The sequence below is a fragment of the Miniopterus schreibersii genome (genome assembly GCF_964146895.1).
Source record: "Miniopterus schreibersii genome assembly, chromosome: 1".
NCBI lineage: Eukaryota > Metazoa > Chordata > Mammalia > Chiroptera > Miniopteridae > Miniopterus > Miniopterus schreibersii.
In genome coordinates, this window is record NC_138101.1 from 168,868,432 (window position 1) to 168,888,939 (window position 20,508).

The 20,508-nt window shown below is 34.0% G+C and overlaps 1 protein-coding gene across 7 annotated transcripts in view; it reads left to right on the forward strand.

The window, feature by feature from the left end:
- Positions 1 to 20,508, forward strand: part of KTN1 (kinectin 1) — a 96,255-nt gene that overhangs the window by 60,865 nt on the left and 14,882 nt on the right. For 4 of the 7 annotated variants that reach the window (XM_081150882.1, XM_081150881.1, XM_081150884.1 and 1 more), the window contains exons 26-34: positions 420 to 510; positions 632 to 700; positions 1,547 to 1,584; positions 4,382 to 4,472; positions 6,242 to 6,310; positions 8,395 to 8,432; positions 10,963 to 11,053; positions 17,184 to 17,273; positions 20,165 to 20,245. In XM_081150882.1, the coding sequence (XP_081007008.1) occupies positions 420 to 510; positions 632 to 700; positions 1,547 to 1,584; positions 4,382 to 4,472; positions 6,242 to 6,310; positions 8,395 to 8,432; positions 10,963 to 11,053; positions 17,184 to 17,273; positions 20,165 to 20,245 (658 nt within the window). Of the gene's footprint in view, positions 1 to 419; positions 511 to 631; positions 701 to 1,546; positions 1,585 to 4,381; positions 4,473 to 6,241; positions 6,311 to 8,394; positions 8,433 to 10,962; positions 11,054 to 13,403; positions 13,491 to 17,183; positions 17,274 to 20,164; positions 20,246 to 20,508 lie in introns of all 7 variants that reach the window. The other 3 variants (XM_081150879.1, XM_081150880.1, XM_081150883.1) reach the window with 1 other exon arrangement.

Below are 20,508 nucleotides of genomic sequence, written 5' to 3' on the forward strand. Positions count from 1 at the left end.
GTTTTATTTTTCATGATTTATAATCTGAATATGACCTTAAGTTGAGATGATGATCTTTGCTCATTTTCATAGCCACTGTGAAACTGGTCATATATTTCATACTCAAACTAGTTGTAGTAAGCTGTCTAAATTTGCTGGTATTGACTTAAACAGCATGATATGGGGTGGGACTAATAGATGGCCTAATTTATTGAATATCTGGCTCTTCAGTGGTTGATGGACTTAATCATCCGCTGCTTTTTAATTTGATATCTCCAATGTCTTGTATACTTTTATACTTAAAATGTTTACTTTTAAATTTATGTAAATTAGTTTGGGCTATAAACACGACCTAAACTATACATTTCTAGTCTCCATTATTTTTGCTTTGTGTAGTAATGTAACGTTTTCATTGATAATTCTTCTTAACTTACTGTCAGATTAAAAGGAAAGGAGGAACAGATGAATACCATGAAGACTGTTTTAGAAGAGAAGGAGAAAGATCTAGCCAATAGAGGGAAACGGTTACAGGTGAGAAGATAAAGACAAAGTAAACGCCTTTTTTTATACTTGACATTCACTTCACTTCACTTCACTTCACTTCACTTCACTTCACTTCACTTCACTTCACTTCACACCTATTCTTTTTCAGGATCTTCAAGAAGAAAATGAATCTTTAAAGGCTCATGTTCAAGAGGTAGCACAACATAACTTGAAAGAGGTATAGTATAACAGATTATCAGCTATTACATATAAATGAGAAATTTTTATTTTACTGTAATAGAAAGCAAAGAAGGTATTATTGTCTCTGAGTTTCTTTGCTTTAAAAATTATTGTTGTAAAACTCGTAGACACAGACAATAGTACAGTAGTTACCAGAGGGAAGAAGATTTGACTTTGGGTGGTGGGCACATAATGCAGTATACAGATGACATGTCATAGAATTGTACACTCAAAACCTATATGACCTTATTAACTAATGTCACCCCACTAAATTTAATTTTTAAAAAATTGATAGGCTTTATGACATTACTGATGTGGAATCTGAAATAATTCAATATTGATTAATAAAGATGTGTTTTTAACCCTTAAACAAAAATTATTGTTGTACCATAGTTTTGTTGTTGATAAAATAAGTTAACTTTTATCCCTGTCAGGTCTGTTACTGCTTGATTTGTCAACCTAAGCCTAAAGGAATTTCTGTATTTACATTTTCAGGTGGACTCTTATGCTCATCCTTAAGTGTTTATGTTTAATTGGTTTATTAATCTGTAATCCTTTAAAGAAATGGATATTAAAAATTACGTTAGAACTTCGTAATTTTTAATTAATTCTTCTGTAAATGTTACTCTAAAACATGTCAATTAAAAAAATAAAAAAGCAAAATCTATGAGGAAAATTAAGTTTAAGAAAATTCATTCTGTCTTTGTTTTATAAATGGCTCAATTTTAAATTTACTACATATAATTATGTTTTTATTTTATTGATGAGGTATTCTATATATATGTATGTTATAGTACCTAATCTTTTTGATTGATAGAATTAAAAATGTGAATCTGTTTCTTAGGCATGTTCTGCGTCACGACTTGAAGAACTTGAGACTGTGTAAGTATACTTTCAGCCAGTATTTTAAAGAGAAAGTTCTCATTATTTTCCAGAATGTGCTTGAATATTGTAATAAGTTTCTTCTAAGTCATTAACTTTCTGGGTAAGTAGGAATTTTAGTCCAGAGACAAATAAGTGAATTCTCTGCTTGGTATAATAAAACATGGGCCCTTTATTTTCAGATAGCTGGAGACTTTATTCTTTCCAGACCCCTTAAACCCGTTTTCTGAACTACTCTTTCTGCTTAGTGTAGACTGGTTTTAAGTATTTGTTTGTTTTTAAACAAAGTATGCAATTATTATTGTAAAGAGAAGTAAGAATTATTTCAAATTAAAATTATTTTAGTATTTGAAAGAGTAATACATTTTAATTAACCAGATGATAATTTTGACCATAATCTTGATAATGAATATTGACTGTCTATAAAAGTAACTTGCTTACTGGGGAAAATGGTATCTGTTGTCATATCAGTTATGCTGTGCACAGTAGTAAAAATATTGAATCTGATTAGGAAGTATCAGTCTTTGGAGCTGTTTATCTCAGAAAGTTTTTTATCCTATAAAGTCTGTTCTCTTAAACTAAATCAGTTTACACTGGTGAGAAGGGTATCTGGACTTTACCTTTTTGGTCCCCTATAGAAAAGGAATTCTAGAGGGGATTTTGCTTTGAGATGATATCAGTCTTCATTGATGTTTAAGAAGTGGCCTAATAATCTGTGTCTTTAAAAGTAGGATATAGAGGATCTTTATTGAAGTCATTGTCTTTAGTAAGACAAAGGGGATGTCTTTCTTCTTGGCACTAAGATTGCTCATTTGTACAACTAATTGTTTATCTTGGAGGCATTGTGTAACTGTCCAGGTGCTTTTGTCACATTTGCTAATAGGAAGATTAGAGACACATTTGTGGCCTATTTGAAGTAGGTATACAGATCATTAAAGTATGTGATTTTAGATTTATTTCTGCCTCACACTTTTTTTTATTATTAGTAGAATATTTTTTAAGTGGAGCAGTTTTAGGTTTACATAAAAAATTGAAAGAAAAGTAGAGACTTCCAATATACTCCCTTCCATATCCCTAATTATTTACATCTTGTATTAGCGTGAAGTACATTTATTACAATTGATGAACCATTATTGATATATTGTTATTAACTAAAGTTCATAGTTCCCATTAGGGTTCATTCTTTGTCTTGTACACTCTATGAGTTTTGAAGAATGTATAATAACGTGTATCCATCATTATAGTGCCATTAAGAAATAGTTTAGCCGTCCTAAAAATCTCCTGTGTTCCAACTATACCTCCCTTCCTCCTCATCTCCTCCCCACTCCCCAGTCCTTAGAAACCACTGAGCTTTTTACTGCCTCCATAATTTCACCTTTTCTAGAAATGCCATATAATTTGAATCCATCAGTATATATCCTTTTCAGAGTGGCTTCTTTCACTTAGTAATATGTACTTAAGATTTGTTGTTCCTTTTCAGTTTTTAATCTCACTCTTCGAGTATGCTTTTTTGGTTATTCTTCAGGTAGACCTATAAACATGTTGAAATTCTAGATTAAGGTGGGATAAAAATAACATTCAACTCAGCAAATATTTGAGAGCCTATTATGTGCCCTCTAGCACTGGGAATACTGAAATTGTTAAAATGGGTTCCTGCCCTGAGGAAATACATAGTTAAACAGATCATTTAATAGCGTTAAATGTTGTGCTAGAGAGGTCTGTGTTTAGTATGACAAAACAGTTGGAATTCACTTGGGCTATATATATAGTAATGTTACCAGGACAGCCCCCCTGAGTCTGGGGGAAGACCTCTCTGCTCCTTGGCTCTTGTCAATCTCGAAAGAAGGATTTTAGGACAGACAGCAGTGTTGAAACAAAGCAAGCGAATTTACTAAGAATACATTTGACATAAAGCACAAGTGGGCAACTCAGCTAGTCTCAGCATGCGCCCGTGCGGGTTCAAGTGGTTTTATACCCTTTCCCCTATAGGTTTCAAAGTTCCCCTGCTGGATATCTTGGGTAGCAGACTAGGTTTCAAAGTCCCCTTCTACACTGATGTAACTTATCTCAGAATGTTTGAGATTCTAACCCCCCTTCTTGTCCCCTTCCCCCCCTTTCCTACCCTGATATCCCCCAAGTGATATTTGTTCTTGGGTTCAGCTGGCACAAATGGCACTATTTGGGTCTTTGTTCTCTGTTCTCTCAGGCCAGGGTGATTTAAGCCATGCATTCTCTGGTTGGGGAGGAGAAGTAGAAACCATTTGCTCTCAAGTGCCCTTGGTTGCGGAGGATAAGGTCTTGCGATTCACAGGCTGGCAGCAAGCTGCCCAAACTGTTTGGCCTTGTTTAGTTTTCTTTTCTCAGTTTCCCCATTCCACTTGCCCAGGGATTTTCCTAGCTTCTTACTATTCTGCCACAGTAAACCGTATCTTTGTTGGATTAGGGAGAACCAGATTAAATTATATGTAGCCTCTCTTCAGTACAAAGGGTTGGGAGTAAAGTTTTAGGGTCAACAACTAAATATGACTTTTGTTTTAGATTTTCCTGCTAGATAAAGCCATACTTGCCTAAGAACTGTTAAATATGAAGTAAATTGTAGCAGTGTTAGGATGTACCTGACTTTGAGTTGAATAATTCTGGAAATAATTGTCTTTTAAAACAAATGTATAAATTGGTGTAATATGGGAAGAAAGCTGTTAGGCACTGTTTCTGCCATCTTTTTTTATCTTACAGCTGTATTGGAGTCTGTCCTTTTTTATGTATATAACTAAATATAAGGTATTTGTAAAACTTCTAGGTTGAAAGAAAAGGAAAATGAAATGAAGAGAGTGGAAAGTATGCTAAAAGAGAGGGAGAGTGATCTTTCTAGCAAAACAAAGCTGATACAGGTGAATATGTTTCCTTAAAATTAATTATTGTGTGAATTATTGTCTGCATGTTTTCAAAAACAATTTTAATTGCTACAAAAGAAAGCAATACAGAATAACTCTCCCTTTCACCCAGCTACCTATTCCTCAAAGATAGCTTACTGTCATTCATTTGTATATCTTTTGAGAATGTGCCCATGCATGTGTGTATATACTTAATTGTTTTTTATATTTAATCATACATACTTTTGTATTTTGCTCCCTTCCTCCATTTAATAATATTTTTGAGTTCTTTTCACATAAGCACATTTCTATCTTTCATTTTTAATGGCTTCATAGTATTTTGTTGTACTGTTGTATCATCGTAGTTTATGATACCTGGATTATTTACAGTTTTGTTTCTTGTTACAGCAGTTCTATCGTGGATATTCTTGCACACACATTTTCAGTACTTACGCTAGTATATCTGTACCTAAAATTCCTAGATGTGAAATTGGGTGGTCAAAGGTTTACGCAGAGTTATTTTTCTTTCCTTTTTGAAAGAGATAGTTAAAATAGAAAATAAGTATATCCTCACCATGGATAGTTAATATAAAAGTACTTACAGAACATTCATTTGAAGTGATAGCAAATTTTAGATTCCTGCATTGTCTCTGACTACTCTTGTTCTTATTTTTTTCTCCAGTTGTTGGTTCTGTCAAGTTCCCTCTCCCTCCCAAGTATATTAATTTTAAGTTTGTTAGATAATGCTAAATCATCTTCCAAAAGTATTTTTACTGATTTACATTTTCACCAACTGAGGGCCATTTTCTTTTCATCTTCTCCAACACTGACAAAGATGAAGACATTTGGTCTTGTGCTTGGTAGATGGTCAGATTGTTTCAGTTTGCATTTGATTGTGAGAGAAGTTAAGTACTTTCCCTTTGTATATGAATTGGCCTTTAATTTTTCCCACATTTTTTCTCCAGGTTAACTTACTAATTTATAAGATCCCTTTTAACGTATAAGGGAAATTAGTCTTGTCATATGTGAGGTCATTTGTTCTCTTCAAGTTTTTATTTTGACTTCTTTTGTGTTTTCCGCCCTTATGGAAATTTAAAACTTTTATATACTCCAATATAAGTAATTTTTTGAGTTTTAAGTCTTGAGATGAAAGGTATCCCTCATGCTATGATCATAAAAATATATTTACATGTTTCTTCTAATACATTTATGATTTATTTTTTGTTTAGATAGTTTATTCATGCATACTTTGAGTAAGTTATGAGAATAACATTTCAACTGAAAAAAAAGAAGGCTAACCATATTATTAAATAATCCATGATTATTTTACCGAAGTAGTTCTGCCCCCCCACACCCCCAGACATTTAGCAATATCTGGGGACATTTTTGGTTGCCATAGCTAGTGGAGGCCTGCTCCTGCACCTAGTGGATGGAAACCATGGATACTGCTAAACATCATACAGTATGTGGGATAGTCCCCCATGACAACATAATAGCCCAAAATATCACTGGAATTTATCTCACTGGTTTGAAATGTCACCCTATACTGAATTCTTACAGGTATTTGGGTCTGTTTCTGGGTCCCATTTTCTTCCATTGAGACATATCCACTTCTATGCTAGTACTAAGTAATTTAATTATTCTAATTTTATAATTAGGGCTTATTATATCCCTTTAAAATTATTACTATTTTAGAATTTTCCTGTCTTGTATGATATGTGTCAAAAATTGATATGGAAAATCAAAATCTCTGTCCAGGTATTGATGTTTAATTTTTGTTTAAATAGGAGGTACAAGATGAAAACAAATTGTTTAAATCCCAAATTGAACAGCTTAAGCAACAGAACTATCAACAGGTAGGTACTATTAGATGGCTTGCCATTTATTTATGTGGTGAAACATTATATAACCCATGATGGTGTGTAAGCATTCTTACCATTTTACCTTTTCATTGAGAATAAAGTATGTGTTGTTTTTATTTACAAGTGTTTATCAAAGTTCCTGAAAAACAAAGCAGTTTGCTATGCCATATCCAATATAAAATCTACAATTTGATTTATAAAGTATACACAAATAATATTGATCTGTATTCCAGGTCTGTTATGTATCTCTGTGTGTGTTTTCAGATCTAGCATACCTTTTTTTAGCAAGTCAGTTGAAGTCCTATGAGGTCAGTTTTAACTTTTGTGTATACCCTACCATACCTTACCCCAAACGAAACATCAATAATTAAAAACTAAGAAATGTGTAATATTATAAGTAATAGTTTACCACTATTTCAGATACTTTCTTGAGGTATAATTCTGCTTGGTTAAAATAAAAAATAAAAAAATTTTAAAAGATGTTAACAAAATATCCTTAAAATTGATTTATGAACATGTGTTACTGGAGAATCAAACTTCTCCATTGCTCGTGGGAGCGAGGTTCTTGTGATATCTTTAAGAAAATGAATTTTCTAAGATTCATACAGGAGAATGAGATGTGGAAAAAGGCTTTATTTGCATGAAGGCACATTTCTTGGGTTCCAAAGTCCCCTGCCCCTTAAGCCAGTCCAGGAAGAGGTGCACCTGGGGTTCCAGTAGAGCCAAAAGTAGGGCCAATGTCCAGAATGTCCACTCCATGGTGCAGCTGGGTGTGGTTCATCATTCAAGTCCAATTAAAGTCCTGTACTCCATTGTGGAGTCCCACAGGACAGTGAGCCACATGGGCATAGGGGAGCACAGCCTCCTGCAAACGGAGTCCCAGGAGCCCTGTGCCCTGGAGCCAAGACAGCAAAAACCAAGAGAGTGAGCTGCTTTGTCTAGATGCTTATATATTCAGGTTTTTTCGTGCTTGCAGTGGCCACACCCATCCTGGCCACTAATTTGTTCCCAGGTGTGATTGATGGGAAACGACCTTCCCACATCACTCAGATCTTACTGGGCATGCATCTTAACTGCCTTTTCCCAGTCCTTTCTCCCATCAATGAGTGGGGAACACACTTGGACAATGTTAAATGCAGCATTTTGGCAAAGCTGTATAAATGGCATGCCTGTATTATCTAGTCTCCCCTTTCTTCCTTTCCTGTTAAATAATAACCAAGTGTCTGGCCGGGCATGGCTCAGCGGTTGAGCTTCGACCTAGGATCCAGGTGATCGGGGTTCAATTTTGGGTCAGGGCACATGCCGGGGTTGTAGGCTCGATCCCCAGTCGGGGGCATGCAGGAGGCAGCTGATCAATGACTCTCTCATTATTGATGTTTCTATCTCTCTCTCCCTTTCCTTTCCTCTCTCTGAAATCAATAAAGATATATTTAAAAAAAAAAATTATTAAAAAAAAGCTCTGCTTTCTCCCTAGGGAAGCAGTGAGTACATATATATTTAAAAAAAAAACCAAGTTATTTCAGTGACATCACATATATGAATAAGCTAGATAATAATTTCAGGAGCAAACAAATTAGTTCCTGTTGACAAGAAGCTTATAGTAGTTTAATTTGAGGTATTTTAGTCATCAAGGAATAAATATATGTGAAGGGCTATATACCTTTATATATTATGTAAAATCAACTTTTTGTTACATGCACGTTAATTCTTCCTAATTTTTCTTTTGGCTTCACTTATGGTATTTTTTTTACTTTTGGAAGCTTAGTGCAGTCAAATAGGAAATACACAGTAAGAAAATTTTAAGGTATTATTAACTTAATGGTCTGTACCTAGTAGGCAATTGATAAATTCTTGTTAAATGAAGAGTTTAAGTATGTAGTAACAATGAAGATTCTATTTAGTACTCAGTACATTTTACAAATTTGTATATGTTTTTATTAAAATTACTTGGTGACATATAGAATGTGTGGTATGTTTACCTTTGGTGTTGTCTTAATTTATGTCTGAGAAGAGTTAATTATTTTAAAGTCTTCTGGAAAGTTTTGTTTTGAAATAACATTTAACTCTTTTTTTAATAGGCATCTTCTTTTTCCCCGCATGAAGAACTATTAAAAGTGTAAGTAATAATTTTGAGTCATAATTTGAGAAGTGGTAACTTTATATGCTAAATAGTTCTAAAACAAACAATTTAATGTAACTGCAAATGGTTACCACATTTTTATAGTTCAATTTGGATTTTTGAACTGCAGATCAGTAGAGCTTAGTTGTGCCTTTGGCTGAGCTAGTGTACCTTTTTATGATATTTGGATTTCTTTGAACATTCTATTGAGGGAGATTTTTATTTTATATTTTTTAGGAATTCAGAAAACATCTAAGAAAATAAACTATACTTTGAAGGCTTTATTTAACTCAAATTATCTCACTTCTTCTATCATTGTGGGATTGAATGATGAAAATTTTGGTTTAGCTTATGCATTTAAAAAAAAGTCTTATATAATCTTTTTGGTGGCTCTCTTTTAAGGAGGCTTCTTTTTTTAACTGAAACTTTTAAAAATTGTTGGCCTGTATTTTTCTCTTAAGAGGTTACACATAAGGTCATTTTAGATAAGTTGGTATATTTCAACATGTTAAATGTCAACCACATTGATTATTAGGAGATATATATTCCATCATTACTTGTTTACAGAGTCAATGGTTTACTAGTTTAGAATTATTTACTGTTAAATTGAGTTTTGAGTTTGACCATATAGAGCAAGGATAGACAAACTTCTATAAATAGCCTGATGAATAGGTGAATATTTTAGGCTCCGTGGGCTACATGGGTCTTTTTATATATATATATATATATTTTATTTTTATTTTTATTTTTTTAAACAATTCTTTAAAAAGGTAAAATCAGCTCTTGGCTTGAGGACCACACAAAAACAGAGGAGGGGTCAGGCCCTGAGCCCTAGGTTGCCAACCCTGTATGTACAGCTTTAGTCTCAGGGAAGAGCTATTTGTAATTTAACTTCCTACTTGCTCTTCCCTCCACTATAACAGAATGGAATTGTGAGTCTTTGCCATTGCTTTCTACATTTCTGGGAAATAACTAACTCATCAGACAGAACCAGTAGAGCAGGAACCTCGAGACTGTTATGAAAATTATAAGGAAACACCTCCCTTACATTAATAGCATACTTTTATTGTGGGTTAGCCACTTTAAGATAAACTCACAACTGATTTTATTACCTTCTGGAGAAAAGTACTGTATTTAAGAGAGTGCTTCTGCATCAGTTTCACTCTCCTCCCCTCCCCTTTTTCCCCCCCTTCTTCTCCTCCTCCCTTCTTCTCCCTCCTTCTCCTCTCTTCTCCTCCTCCCTTCTTCTTCTTCTTCTTTTTTAGTTACTCTTCACCTGGATATTTTTCCATTGTTTTTCAGAGAGAGTGGAATGGAAGGCGGGGGGAGAAGGAGAGAGAGAGAAAAAGAGAGAGAAACAACAGTGTGAGAGAGACACATCGATTAGTTGCCTTCTGCACATGCCCCAACCAGGGGCAGGGAGCGAACCTGCATCCCAGATATTTGTCCTTGCCTGGGAATCAAATCCTTGACCCATTGGTGCGTGGGCCAACGCTCTACCCAGAGTCATATTGGCCAGGGCAAATTTCATTCTTCTGAAAATACAGTAAACCCTTGATTTTACATGAAAATTAATACCCTGCTAATTTTAAAACACATTTAACCAAGATTTGCTTATAATTAAATTAACAGGTTATTTTTTTGTTATTAATGCACTGTTATTTTTAACAAATTTTAGCAATAGGCTATATGTTGGTAAAAACACTAGTAATTTCGCCGACATAAATAACATATCTACAACTATAGTCTACATATTTAAATCCAAGAATCACTGCTTGTAAACAATGTTTGGTAAATGATTAGCACCTGATTGCACCTCATTGCACGCGGTAATGGGTTCTATTGTCACATGGTGTGACTTTCTGCAGCAGTTTTAATGCTGTCCGATGTTCCCATATGCACTAAGCCAAGCCCCAGTCGTGTGCATTTGTTTACTTTTGGTGACTGGTGAATGCATGCATTTACTAGACCTATTTAGTATAAGTTTAAAATTATAGTAATATATATATAGAAAACTTTCCTGTGAAATTGAACTTTTTATACATACTTAATTTTAATTACACAAATGTATCTACTTAAGTAAAACAGGTAAACTAACGAATTTGTCAATTTTTTAACATGCATTCGGAAAACCTACTTTATTATATAGTGGACATTAGGCTTTGATGGACACCCCTTTCCCAAATTAGTTATATTGAGGTTTTACCACTACTTCACTATAGATAAAAATAGAAATAACTACAACTACAGCAGTTTATGTATTCATGAACTATTTTTTAGGAGTTTATATTACTTCAACACAAATCTCAGCATGTCATATTGTAAAAATTTATTTTAAAAATTATTTCTGAAATGAATTCATTGATGGGCTTTCTACAGTAACAGTAGCTGAGCTTAAAGAGTTTGCCTATTAAGTGAATGCATTTTTTTAAAGCATCATTTACTTGCTGTTTTTATTTTGTAGTAACAAATATTACAGTCACTGTTTACCTAAAATTTTGCTGTGTGTATTCATGTTCTGGTTTAGAATTTCAGAAAGAGAGAAAGAAATAACTGGTCTCCGGAACGAGTTAGATTCTTTGAAGGATGCAGTTGAACACCAGAGGAAGAAAAACAATGTAAGCAAGTCTTTATCAGAATAAAGCTTTTCTTTTTATTAGTTCACTGAAATACCATGGTTCAGAATTTTTTAAAACCTGCTTTTACTTTAGATTTTTTTCTTAATCTTTTAAAGTGCTATTTTGTGTATAGTTTTTTGGGGGAAGAATTACTGGGATAATTTTATTGGAGAACAGATTTTTAAAAATAAATGAAAAGACCAATTTGTACCCTTCTGGATATTATTTAAAATGTTGAAGCCATAATTACTACAGCTTCAGATTTAGACCCAGAGTTCTCAGTGGGAACCCCCCACAGCTGAGATATCTCTCCAGACCTTTAGCTGCTGCCTCTGGGAGCCCAGCCAGCCCTCTCACACCCCTGCAGTTCCTGCCAGTCTCTATGAGGTCTCAGTTTTTTGTCCTTGGTTATGAGGGTGCTCTCCAGTTAGTCTTCAGTTGTTTATTCAGGGTGGTGTTTCTATATTTTAGTTGTAATTCCACTTTGGTCCTGTGAGAGTGTCAGTATAATTTCCACTTAATCTGCCACCATCTTGGAATCTACAGCTTCAGATTAAAAAAATTTTTCTTTTAATTAAAATGCAGTTGACTTTCTGTTGAGCTTTTATTTGGGAAAATTTTTTTTTCAAGTCCAACATTTTAAAATCAAAGATATTTCTTCTTATTTTGATTGGGCTAGCCTCCTTGTAAACTAAAAGTAATGCCAGTATTCAAACCAAGTATTTTCAATAATTAAATGTCTTTCAAAACCTTCTGGAACCTCCCTTTTTTAACTGAAGTGGTTCATGTTTTGAGAATTAAGCATGTTAGAGGTCTCTCAGGACCTGAGCACTTTTATGCTAAAACGGGAAGGAATAATGCCCTAAAAAATATAAATCTTGATACTCTTACTAAATAGACAAAGGTGAATTTCTTAAATTCTCTCTGACCAGAAGGTAACACCTGTGAGAATACAAACAGTTTTGGTAGAGAAGGAATTTTTGCACACAAAAGTATGATTGCTAAGACTTAAGCAAGGTTAAAAATGTTACTGAAATCTAGGGATGTTGACAGTAAATTGATACGTGTTTTCTAATGAAAGCAAAAATTTTCAAAGTTTGCATTAATTTGTGAATTTAACAAGTTAAAATGTTCCTGTACCCGAGTTTGTCAAAATTAGGTATGTGAATTGCCCTCATGTGTTTATGTAACATTACTAACAGCATTGCTTGGCCACAAAACCTGAGTTGAATTTGCCAGTATACTGCTAACATGCTAACTGTGTCTTATTTTCGGGATTCTGAGATGAGGAGGGCATAGTAAATGCCACCCTAATGCAGCAGCACAGCGCTGGAGGCATTAATGTGTGTGAAAAGAGCGAGGACATGGGAGGCAAGCAGATGGGTAGTTTTGCCACTGCATCTGCTGTGTTCCCTTGACCACATTCCTTACCTTACCTGAGCTGTGGATCCCCATCTGTACCATGAGAATAAATACCTCTTAGGGTTGTTGTGAGGGTTAATGAGAACTTATGTGAAGCACCAAGTGCAGTGTGGAGCACATAAGTAAGCTTTCAATAAATGGTGATTATTGGCTTTTTATTATTTGTTTTTAATCTGTTTGGATTTCGAAATCTGAACAAAGACTGAAATATAAGAGATTGTACTTTTTTGTATTTGTTAATGAAATGCTGTTAAATAGATCTTTCAGAGTTCAGTTTCCAATGACCTCTGTTTCTCTTCCAAGAGAATGTGTTTTATAGCCTTCCTGCCTCCTGGTTTGCCTGGATCAAGTAGCTCATACAGTTCATGTCAGGTTGCTTTATGGCATATACATTTGACCATGTCAAGAAAGATACAGAAGCACAGTGAGTTACTATGTCATTCCTAGGTAGACTTGAAATGTGGTAAATCAATAAAACATATTTAGAGAAAAAAAATGTTATGCTGCAGTGGAAAGTCCCACAATTGATCTGGGTCTTGTTTAAAAATCACCTGTAAAGCTTTTTGCAATTCTTGTGTGTTTGCTCTGTCCTTAACCCTTTAAGATTCGGTGTACCTGAAATCATATTTGTAATCTTGGTATGTGTGTTTACTTTTGATTGGTTTTTTTCTTTGTCACATGTGCACAGTAATTACTTTAAGGCTGGCATATTTGGCGTGTATACTAAAACATGCGAAGTGGGCATCTTTATTTTCCCATTCAAATTTCTAAACATTGCTTTTTATTTTGTTGCTAATATACATATTTTTCCATTGAAATAATTTTGCAGTAACCAGCATTTAAATGCAGTGCAAAATACTGATGAAGTAAAAAGCAAAAATCTTTCAATAATGGATAAACTGAAATCATTCTTTCTAAAAATGATTAGGACCTTCGGGAGAAAAACTGGGAAGCAATGGAAGCATTGGCATCAACTGAAAAAATGCTGCAGGACAAAGTGAACAAGACTTCCAAGGTTGTAATGCTAACTCCTAGAAACAATCCACTGAACAGAGAAAATCTGCAGCTTGTCTTAAAATCAGACCAAAGCATTTAATTATACTGCAATTTAAATATATAATCTCCTTATCCATCCACATTTATCATCTCTGCCATCTCTACATTTTTCATCTCCTTAAAGCTTTAATTTTGGGCTTGCTGGTTTGTTGTGATTACCTGATTGTTTGAGCTTTGGTGATTATTGCTTTAAGCTGAAGAGTCTCAGGAGACCTATGCCTCCCATGTAAGCTCTTGTGAGACAGACAGTGTGCACGTCTTGGGTTGGTTAAGAAAACTTCGATGAAAACCGAGTCAAAAAAATCTAACTGAATTAACAAACACATTTGAATACCTAGGATGTACCTACAATGCACAGTAGGTTCTTTGAGCACACCAAGATAACTAAGACAAGGTGAAAAATAATTAAAGTCTTAAGTGCAGGGAAAGGATCACTTATTGGTATATTATTGGGGATGGTTCCTTACAACAGGTGGAATTAAAATTAAACTTTAGGTTTTGAAGTGGCTGGACAGTAATGATACATGTGTTATGTTTAGTATGGAATATTAATGTAAGGGATAATTCTCTTGCTCAGAGAAATGTATAGTACTCAGGAGTACTGTACATGCTCCAGAGTGTAGAGTATGTACAGTACTCCTGAAACATACAGGGTGTCCCCCCAAGATGTGTACACATTTTAACAGCTGATAGCTCAATTTTGAAAATGGAATTATTTTAATAAACACTGCCTTTATAATTATTCAAAGTGTGTGTATACACTTTTGGGTACACCCTATATCTCTTTCCCTGTTTTCAATGTGATAAAGGATATTCTTCCTGAGTTCAAGTTGTTCCATGGGTTTGAAGATTTCTAGTGAATTATAAATACGAAGTTGTTTTTAAAGATTGAGAGAAATGGGTGTCCCAGTTCAGTCAGGCATTTTGAAAATTCCTACCAAGAATAAATGTGGAACAGGAATATTGAATTTTACAAATGGGTTAATAAAGCTCATTAATTATATGATTCAGTTCAGCATTATATAAGTATTTTGTATGCCAAGATAATCTTGAATTTTAAATGTAAGTCTTAACGACATTTGAAGAACTTTTTTTCGTAGAGTTTTTACAGATTTTTAAATCACATGTGTGTTTGTAGTTATAGTTCCTTTACTGTAATGGAAATTTACTTGTATACTTACCCACCTCGCCCTAATTTTCACTAAAACCTAAACTTGAGACTGCTGGCAGATATTGGGACCAGAGAAATCTAGGACAGGGAATAGAAAAATCTAGGCCAGGTAGGACAGTGTTTCATTGTGAGTGGTTGCAGCCAGTTTTGTCATCAGTGGGGGTGCTGGCATAGTTTCTGGTTGTTTTTATAACTTCATTTTTCACTGTCAAGAGCTACCTTTTAGCTTTTGTTTTGGTAATGAGACTGGGTATCTCCAAAGTACTAATCTCTTAATAATCCTGCAGTAAGTTATATGCTACCTGTCATAGATATTCTGGCATGTTATGATTCCAAAAGACAGAGTTTGTCCATGTTTCATCATGTGCTTAGTGATGAGTATAAGAATTTATCCACATTTCCAAACTCACTACCAAGTGCATGGCTCCTTGCATAGCTAATAATCCATAGAGAATAGAATTTACAATCTTTCTGTATTTTAATAGAATGTAGTCCTCAAATAGCATAGGTGTAAAGTGATACTGATTGACCCGGGACTACAAGTTGTGCTGTAAGGAGTATATATTCTTGAGGAGCTATTATAAATGTTAGGTTCACATGAAAGATACTTTATAAATATTACACTTAGATAAACATAGTAAGGAAATTATAATGATGCAATTTTCAATTATTGGATATTTTCCAGGTATTACAGAGGAGTGGAAATTGTATCCACAACCAAACTACTTTGTCCAGTGAAAACTTTTTAGCTAAAATTGTCAGTATAGACTAAAAGTAACTTCTCATCTTTGTGTCTCTTGGTTAAAAGTTAGACCCTTATTTTCTTTAGATTCTTTTTTCCTTGAGAAGTTTTCAAAACAGGTTCTGTTCCACAGTGTATCTTTTCCTAAGTGATTTTATTTAGAGATTGCTCTGCCATTTCTGTGGCCAGATGGTAAAAATGACCTCTTAATTGTCTCTGAATTGGTAAACATTTTCCTTGAATGCATATAACTTATTTTATGCAGTTAGATGCATGTATTCCTGAAAAATAATCGATTTTATTGAATTATTTAAAATACTCCATTAAAACATTGATTTTTAAAATCCTGCCATTAATCCTAAATAAAATAAATAGCTTTTTGTGTATGGAGAATATGATTAATCTCTAAACTTTTTATTGTGTGACTTTAGATTTTTATGTTATTAGATTTTCTTTTTTTAAATGTATCTTTATTGATTTCAGAGAGAGGAAAGGAGAGGGAGAGAGAGAGAGATAGAAACATCAATGATGAGAGAGTCATTGATCGGCTGCCTCCTGCACGCCCCTGACTGGGGATCGAGCCTGCAACCCGGGCATGTGCCCTGACCAGGAATCGAACTCCGATCACCTGGATTCTAGGTAGACGCTCAACCACTGAGCCACGCCCGGGCGGGCTAGATTTTCTTAAATTGAAGTGTGTGCATCTTAAATCTGTAATAGATTCGTAAGATCACATTTAAGTGGTGATGGGGGAAATAGAATTGAGATATTGCTAACTTGCTTGTATTCCTGTCACCCGCTGAACTTCACAAGTGTTTTGAGATGATTTTCTTGGCTTGGCTTAGATGTGCATTTTATAGCTCTCATTTTTTTATCTTGTAGAGATAGTTTTATTATTAGGTTCTTATTTGGTATGTGATGAAGCCATTACCCTAATTTTGACAAACCATGCTTTTGAGTTAATTGATATACATTAGACTTGGATTTAAATTCACCAAATTTAGACATGCATTTGTAACACTTAACTTTAAATTTATAGTTGACAGAGCCCATACACAAGTGTCAGAATTAGTCTTCTTGATGCTTGCATTGGTGAAGTAATATGACATCATTTTTTTCTCCTTCTCTTTTTCCCATATGTACCACCCATCAAATTTTGATTTGTTTTTTTTTTTTTGCTTTGTTTAGAATAAATATTTTCACCTGATCTTGAAGCTGGAAATATGAATTTGGCATTTTAATCCCCTGGCATTATAGTCCATCGGTGATGCATTTTTGTAGACATTTGCTAGCCAGTAAGCCTCAATGTCGCCCAGATGCATACTTTTTGCATGCAGTTTGTTTCAGCTATGGAAAGGGTTTTTTTTTTTTTTTATATATATATGCAGTTTTAGCTGCAGGAAGTATATTTTGTTTTTTGGGTTTTACTTGCTTGTTTTTGGAAGTGCTCCTGGAGGGGCAAATCACTTGATTTCTAATGGCAAGGAAAATGTCCATATTGTCAGATATTGCCTAGATTAATATAAGACATTATTTGTTATTTAGGATGCTTTAGAGATTTTGCAGTTTTTTATGAAGTATTTTGACATTTTAAAATGGGAAAATTTTGACATTTGTCAGTCTTGATGAATTTTTAAAAATACTTTGACTTTTTTCTCTTTTAGAGCTTAAAAGACCATAGCTTTAAAAAATTTTTAATTCTATAAACTTTGTAAGTTTGATTTGAACTTCTGCTTTAGGAAAGACAACAACATGTGGAAGCTGTTGAGTTAGAAGCTAAAGAAGTTCTCAGAAAATTATTTCCAAAGGTGTCTGTTCCTTCTAATTTGGTAAGATCAATTTATTATTTTTTAAAACATGATGTCTTTATCACTATTCAACAAAGTTGTGAATAAGCAGCATTTGCATTCTGTACTTGGTTTCAATAGGGCACCAATTCCATATTCTCGATTTCTCATCTAGAGTGCTTTTGAGTAGTGAAGATCAATTAATTACTTGATTCAAAACTCATTTCTGTTTATTTAGCTATACTTTTGTTGTATCGTATAAAATTTAAATAGATATATTATTTAGAAGATCATAAACAACATATCTGGGAATGATTTCTTAATGGTTAATCAGCCAATAATGTTCTTAATGGCTTTATTCAAAATAGAACTTAATTTTAAGTGATTGCTTCTTAGTTTTAGGAACACTTTATCATTTAAAAAATATGTTTTTATTAATTTCAGAGAGAGAGGAAGGGGGAGGGAGAGAAATAGAAACATTAATAACGAGAGAGTCATTGCTGTCTCCTGCATGCCCCCCTACTGGGGATGGAGCCCGAAACGCAGGCATGTGTCCCAGCTGGGAATTGAACCATGACCTCCTGATTCATAGGTTGACTCTCAGCACTGCCACTGAGCCATGCTGGCTGGGGCAACATTTTATTTTTAAATTAAATTTATTTAATACTATGAACCAAGTTCTTTTCATTTCAAAACTCAAGATTTTGGTCATCTGTTAAGGTCTTGAAGATAATATAGTACAGCTTTCTTTACTTGAGGTTGTGTGTGTTTTAAGTGGGAGAGAAAAGTTGCTTTGATTCAGAGAATTCAATGGACATTTGAGGGCAGAGAAAGCCAGTGAATGCATGTAGTTTCCTAAAACGTTAGTGTAGGTCTTTTTATTTATTTTAATGTAGAAATTGTATGCCTACTTCAAAGTAGAGAGAATAGCATAAGGAACCTGATACACCCAGTATTGCGCTTCAACAATTATTAATACATGGCACGAATCAGCAATACATACCATCTTGTTTTACCTCCTACCCTGCACTTCCTAGATTATTTTGAAGGAAATCGAACATCAGAGCATCTCATCTATAAATACTTCAATATACATATGTCTAAAAGATAAGGATTCCTTAAGTTAAAACTATTACATTTTTAAAAAAACCTTAGTTTTATATATCTAGGCAATACATTTCTCTAGTTGTCATATCAGTTGTCTATTTTAATGAAATAATAACTACTTATTGTAGTTCGTTTTAGTCGGGACCCAAATAAGGGTCAACATGTGATGACCTAGAGGGAGGATTGCAAACTTGAAACAACTAAGTTAGTTTTTCAGCTGATTTTTATTTATATTGAATCCCAGTATTTGAAGCTAAGTAGGATTTAAATAGTATCCATTTAGTCTTGTTTCAAATTTATTATGTGAGAATGTAATTTTTTTTTTTTTAAAAGGAGAGGCTTTTTTGACTAAGGTGCAGTGGTGGTATTGTACTATTTCATTGTACTATAGGGTAATCTCAGCATCCAATTTTTCCCCCCATTTTTTATTCTCATTTGATAGAGTATAGAGAATCCTAATTCAGTCATGTACATGAAGCTTTAAATTACAGCAGTTAATAGAAATTTCATTTGTGTTCTTCTTTTCTTAGATAAAATTAAGAGTTAGAGGACTGCGAGGAAAGTTGATTTAAAGTATCTAACAAATAAATACTTTATCAAAGTATAAAATTTAGAAAAGAAGCATAAAAGTAGAATAATTTGTTCTACAATTTAGAATAATGACTAAAACTATAATATATGCTTATGTTTACATCAGCACAAATAGTTTTTGTTGGTTTAAACAAGTAAATGTTTATGTATTCTTATTATGATTTTAAAAGCCCTTCATATAATACATACTTATTTTGAAATATTTTCAGAATCCTAGGAGCACTTTCAGAGAACTTATAATCCTCTGAATAGAGTGTCTTCAGTTAAACTTTCAGTTTATGAACTCAGAATATGTAGTTTTTGAAAAATGGTTTACTTGAAAAAAATGTTTTGAAAAGTTACTCATTCTAGATAGTCTGTGTTTTAAAGATTGAATCTGTTAGTTCTGGCACTAGTAATTAAAAAAGGCTGGATGTGAGCCCAGATCTTCTACCTATAAGTCCATAATACAGTTGCAGATATCCTTGGTCTGGGTAGATAAGATCTAATTTTGATGGCAGTATATAGGGGTGTGTGTGTGTGTATATATAATTTTTTATTTTTAGAGAACATTTTTTAGAGCTGTTGACAGTAAAACAAAGAAGGGCTTAGGATAGAAGAAGCAACAGGAGGGAGACTAGGCAGGGAAACGAGCCCAGGCTGGGCTTCTTTGACTCACTGAGAAGTCAGAGAAAAGGGGGCCTTGACAGGGCCAGGGGCCTTAGCCTGGGATGAGCTGCTGCTGTCCATTGCTCTCTGGTTGCAAGCCTTGTGGGGTCCCTTAGAGTTTCAGTGATGCATGCCTGTCAGGGAAGGAGGAAGGGAAAGATGTGGGCATGCTCCCTGGAAGGGAGAGCACGCGCCCATAGGTATATTTTTAGTGTTTATTTTCAAAGCTTGGTTATGTACAATTTTTTTTTAATCCTCAAGGATATATTTTTTTATATTTTTAGAGAGAGAGGAAGGGGGAGGAGAGAAACATCAATGTGAGAGAGAAACATTGATTGATTATGCGGCCCTACCAGGAAGCGAACCCGCAACCTTTTGGTGTACTCAGTGATGCTCCAATTAACTGAGCCACCTGGCCAGGGCGGTTATATACAACTTATGCATTATATTCTTCTTCGAAATTTCCAGAGGGTTGGTGTTTGTCTCTGTAGCTTTCATTTATAACCATCTAATTTAGTTATTTAAAAATTTTTACCTATTTATTTAGATTTTTTGGAAATTGTTATTTTTACTTTTCTGCTCCACAGAGTTATAGTGAATGGTTGCATGGATTTGAAAAGAAGGCAAAAGAATGTGTGACTGGAACTTCTGGTTCAGAGGAGGTTAAGGTTAGTTTAAGAAGTGACATATCTATATTTTAACCAAAAAAGAAGTAAATCAGAATTTGTCTTTATGAGCTTGGGAAAGATAATAGATGTATTATGTGTAGACTGATGATTTTTTGAGAAAGCATAAGGTAATTTCATTTTGTGTAAATTTTGGTGAAAATGCTGCATGTCTTCCTTTCATTTAATTTGTATACAAAGTTAATGTTTTCCATTTCTTTAACTCTGTACAATTCATTTCTAAAACTGAATATTTTACTCTTTCT